This window comes from Sinocyclocheilus anshuiensis, unplaced genomic scaffold (genome assembly GCF_001515605.1).
Source record: "Sinocyclocheilus anshuiensis isolate Anshui unplaced genomic scaffold, SAMN03320099.WGS_v1.1 scaffold319, whole genome shotgun sequence".
Classification (NCBI taxonomy): Eukaryota; Metazoa; Chordata; class Actinopteri; order Cypriniformes; family Cyprinidae; genus Sinocyclocheilus; species Sinocyclocheilus anshuiensis.
In genome coordinates, this window is record NW_015552566.1 from 1,020,482 (window position 1) to 1,025,655 (window position 5,174).

The 5,174-nt window shown below is 32.1% G+C and overlaps 1 protein-coding gene across 1 annotated transcript in view; it reads left to right on the forward strand.

Moving 5' to 3' along the window:
* The window catches only part of dph1 (diphthamide biosynthesis 1), a 134,160-nt gene extending 130,457 nt beyond the window's left edge, over positions 1–3,703 (forward strand). The window contains exons 13-14 of the mRNA XM_016455660.1: positions 3,048–3,283; positions 3,481–3,703. Of these exons, the coding sequence (XP_016311146.1) occupies positions 3,048–3,128 (81 nt within the window). The 3' untranslated portion in view covers positions 3,129–3,283; positions 3,481–3,703. The remainder of the gene's footprint in view (positions 1–3,047; positions 3,284–3,480) is intronic.
* Positions 3,704–5,174: the final 1,471 nt, after the last annotated feature.

A 5,174-nucleotide genomic window follows, 5' to 3' on the forward strand; every position in this document is an offset into this window, starting at 1 on the left:
GATGTATGGTTTGTTAGGATGGGACAATATTTGGCTGAGATACAACTATTTGCAAATCTGGAATCTGAGGGTGCAAAAAAAATCTAAATATTGAGAAAATCACCTTTTAAGTCCTTAGCAATGCATATTACTAATCAAAAATTAAGTTTTGATATATTTACGGTAAGAAAATGTACAAACTATCTTCATGGAACATGATTTTTACTTAATATTCTAATGTTTTTATATGTTGATCATTTTGACCTATACAATGTATTGTTGGTTATTGCAACAAATATACCCGTGCTACTTATGACTGGTTTTGTGGTCCAGGGTCACATATATGCATATTCACAATTGCTCCCCACTTGAGTTTGTACATTTATATTGTTCAATACAATATATATATATATATATATACTGTATATAAATATATATATATATATATATTAACGTATTCACCACATACATTGAAATTCACTTTCTGTAATGCCGAAGTAATGTGCTTTTAGATGTAGTGTTAACTAGATTTAAAAAATAAAATATGATACATAAATATACTCTAATTTTCATAGTTACAGCTACATGCTGTATGTTTGATAACCATTGAGCTTAAAGGGGTCATATGATGCTTTTTTAAAGATCATTATATTGTGTATTTGGTGTAACAGAATATGTTGACATGCTTTAATGTTCAAAAAACACATTATTTTTCTTTTGCTTTCGCACTGAAACACACAGCGTCTGCCTGACATGCTGCATCAACACTAACTGCGGTTACTGAAACACGCCTTCTTTCTTTGCGTGAACATTTGGGCGCATTATGCAAATATTTCCACATAGTGAGGTAGATATGTGAGGGCGTGTTAGAACGAGCCGTTTTAGGGGGGCGTGGCAGAGTCTTAACTTTGATAAAGAATATCTCTTTGGTTTTGAGACTTTAGTCTTTGCAACTTCAGGGATCTTATCTATTCACGAACAGCTTGTAACACTCCAAAGAGAAAGGAAAACTTGAAATCGCATCATATGACCCCTTTAAGATGCAGTCCCTGACGCTGAGCTATGCTGTAACGAAAATTATATCACAGTGCCACCTAGTGATAAAGTGCTAACAGAGAATCTGGGCATCTGTTCTTGCACTAAAACACCCGTTCAGCTTGTGTGCATGTGTACTTATGGGAGTGATGTTTGGTGTTATTAGTTTCTCAAGGCCTGTATGGCTCATCAGTGAGAAGCAGCAGCAAGTGTGAAATATCCCTGTCTTAAAATACTGAAGGGTCAATGTTAATAGGACTATTCAGCATCCTGCTGGTTTGTTAATATGCTTTTATGTTGGAAAAGCTGATGTCAGTGTTGATATTTTCTACATTAGATAGTCTGACACAGTTCTTAAAGGTATAGTTCACCTAAAAATGAAAATTCTGTCATTAATTACTCACCCTCATGTCGTTCCAAAGCCGTAAGACCTTTGTTCATCTTCGGAACACAAATTATGATATTTTTGATGAAATCCGAGAGCTTTCTTATCCTGTATAGACAGTAACGCAACTACCACGTTCAGGGCCCAGAAAGGTAGTAAGAACATTGTTAAAATAGTGACACAGTGACATTAAATATTGGGGAATATTTTACTTTTATAGAAGTTGTTTTTGTAGTTTCTGCATCTTTAGGGCTTTTTTTTAATTTTTTTTATTACAAATTCCATAGTTTGTTATTACTTCTTATTTATTTCAAAAACCATATAAGCATGGTAATGAGGAGGACCATGGTTTATTTGTTGTGACCACCATCTTACTAATACTAATCAGTTCAACTCTGGATTCTATGAAATATAGTACATTTCATTCGGGCAAAGGATAATTTTACAGAATAGCTTTAATAGCTTCTTTCTCTTTAAATGTTTAGGTCTAATTAATTTTAATTGAGGCAAAATGTTAATTCAATAAGAGCCTGATTAAAGATAATTATCAGTGTCTTATAAAAATTAGGTGTTAACTATTTACAAATGTTAAAGTTCTTAAAGGGATAGTTCACCCAAAAATTTAAATTGTCATCATTTACTCACCATCATGTCATTCCAAACCTGTTTGCATTTCTTTCTTCTGTGGAACATTAAAAGAAGGTAATTTAAGGAATTCAAGAAGTTTTTGTCCATGCAGCAGAAATCAAGGGTATTCAAAATGGTTTGGTAACATTCTACAAAATATCTTCTTTTGTGTTCCACATAAGAAAGTAAGTCATACAGGTTTGGAATGACGTGAGAGTGAAGAAATGATGACAGAATTTAATAGCAGTCAATTTTCTGCATTCTAGCTCAAAATCATTGCTTTACTGTCAAGTGCCTTTATATGTGACAAAATTGCATTATTAGGTTTGTTTTATTTGCTGGGAATTCAGTAATATCTATCATTATTTATTTCTGTCCTGTTTTATTTATTCATTTATTTACTCCAATCGAAGGCTCTATAACCCAGCAAAACATGCACGAGGAACTTGTGGTCCAGATTGGCTGGATTTGTCCAGCGCCTAGTCCAGCCCTGTGTCACATGATCCTTCAGAAAACGTTTATTATTATCGATGTTAAAAACAATGGAAACATGACACTGTTGTTGTTGTTTTTTGTTTTTTTTCAGAATTCTTTGATGAATAGAAAGTTCAAAAGAACAGCATTTATTTGAAATAGACATTTGTAATATTATAAATCTTTACTGTCACTTTTGACCAATTTAATGCATCCTTGTTGATTGCAAGTATTCATTTCCATTGTTAAAAATAATAATAGTAATAATTTACTAACCCCAAACTTTTAAATGATAGGTTTATTTATTCATATAATGTGAGTATATGTGTGTTTTAAACCTGCCATAATTAGTGACAGATAAATTAACAATGACCTTTATTTTCCTGATCTTTGAAAATCAGTGCAAAAAACTAATGTGATCATTAGTGCAAAGTGCACCGATACAACAGAAAGAAGAAACTGTGAGTTTTTAAATCTGCACAGGGCGATGACCTTCGGTTTTGTAGTTTGCTTGGACTTCCAGTTATCTCTCTTTGTCTTCCCACAGAAGGCGGGTTCAGATGTCGGTCAGCAGATGAGGAGCTGTGACCGTGAACAGAGCGCCTCCTGTGGCTGCCAGCCGGAATAGCACGGCCAACCACAGATCACTGTGGACATCTGCAGGAGACAAGCGAGCCAATCAGATCTCACTATTGACATCACAGCCCAACACACTTCATCAAATCAACCCTCAGTTGACACGAGACAGTGAGAGAGAGAGAAAACACAAGTGAGAGAGAAAGAGTAAGTGTGTGTGAGAAAAAGACACAAAAATGTGAGGAAGTGTGTATGTGTGTGTGTTTTGTGCGCTGACATGTCACTGGTGTGTGTGAGACAGAGATAATCCGTTGAAAAAGAAACACTGACCCTGAAAGCAGAATGTTTCGTCTTGCGGCGAGTGGGTGGTTTAGTTTAACGTAATCATCTTGTCCCTCACTTAGAAAGGAGCTGCCAGCCACTTTGCATAAGAGACCTTCATCCTTTCAAAATTACAGCGGGAAATGAGAGCGTGTTCAGAATTATTCTTCTGCAGAGGAAGATAATACTCATTCTGAATTCCAGCTCTGACTTTTTTTATTTCCCATTATGCCGGGATGAGAGGTTCTCCAACAGAAAGGAGCTCTTTGAATGTTTTGTACAGAATGTGTTTTAGTTACGCGCAAAATAAAATTAAATGTTTACAATTTGCTGTCAGACTTTGATTAACTGCTGCTGTATGAATGCCAGTATATATTTTGCCTTTTGTAATCGCTGAACAATGAAATCCAGAATGGATCAGCGGTCAACTGAAACACATGGAGCCAATTTCCCTGAAGCGGATTAGGCAGAGTCTTGGACGAACTTTGGCTGTCAGTAGTGATTATTCATAGTGAAATCTTTTATAGTCTGAGACTAAACATGATCTGTGTCCAGGAAAGCAGCCATGTTCCTGTGAATCTGGCACTGAAGATGCTGACTCTGTGTAAGACTGTCAGAACAGGCCTCTGTCAAACTAGTTTAACCCCTTTAGTTGTCTTCTCTTGTTAATCAAGCTCCTTCATTATTTCTTAAGAAAAGATGCTATAAATAAAATATGTGGTTTTTGTTTAGTCTGTCTCTTTAAAATCAGAATTAGATATTTGTAAATAGATTATACAAGGAAGGATTTACTTCTATTATGTTAGGCCCACTTTTATGTAATTGTAATTATTAGGAATGTAATTAATTATTAGTTTTAATATTTATTGGTTGATATTTTTTTATTACAATAATATTCATCACCATCAAATTAATGATAATAATAGTGATTATTACTATAAATCAGTCCCAACATTTATGGAATAATAATGATTAAGAATATAATTAGGAATAATGATTCATTATTATTGACTATTTATTAGTTATTAATTAATAACAACAATAATAATAATAAAATAATGGTAAAATATCAATAATGTATTGAATAAATATTATTATCAATTAGTCCAAAAAAATGTATAGGAATAATTGTTATTTTTACTATTTTACTATATTTATTATTATTATTATTAAGTTAGGCCCACTTTACATAATTATAATTATTAGGAATAATTTTTTTTTTTTTTTACTATTTATTGGTTGTTATTTTTATTACAATAATAATAATAAATATAGTAAAATAGTAAAAATAACAATTATTTCTATTAATTATTTTGGACTAATTGATGATAATATTTATTCAATAATAATAATAATTATTATTATTATTATTACTTTAAATCAGTCCAACAATTATGGAATAATAATTATTATGAATATAATTAGTAATTATTATTTAGTATTTATTAGTTATTAATCTCTAAATAACAACAACAACAATAATAATAAAATAATAGTAAAATATAGATTAATTTATGCATTTAGCAGACGCTTTTATCCAAAGCGACTTACAGTGCATTCAGGCTATACATTTTTTATCAGTATGTGTGTTCCCTGGGAATTCAACCCATGACCTTTTGCGCTGCTAGCGCAATGCTCTACCACTGAGCCACAGGAACACATTTATTTTATTCAATAAATGATGTATTGAATAAAATATTATCAATTAGTCCAAAATAATTAATAGGAATAATTATTTTTACTATTTTACTATATTTTTGTTGTTGTTATTGTTATT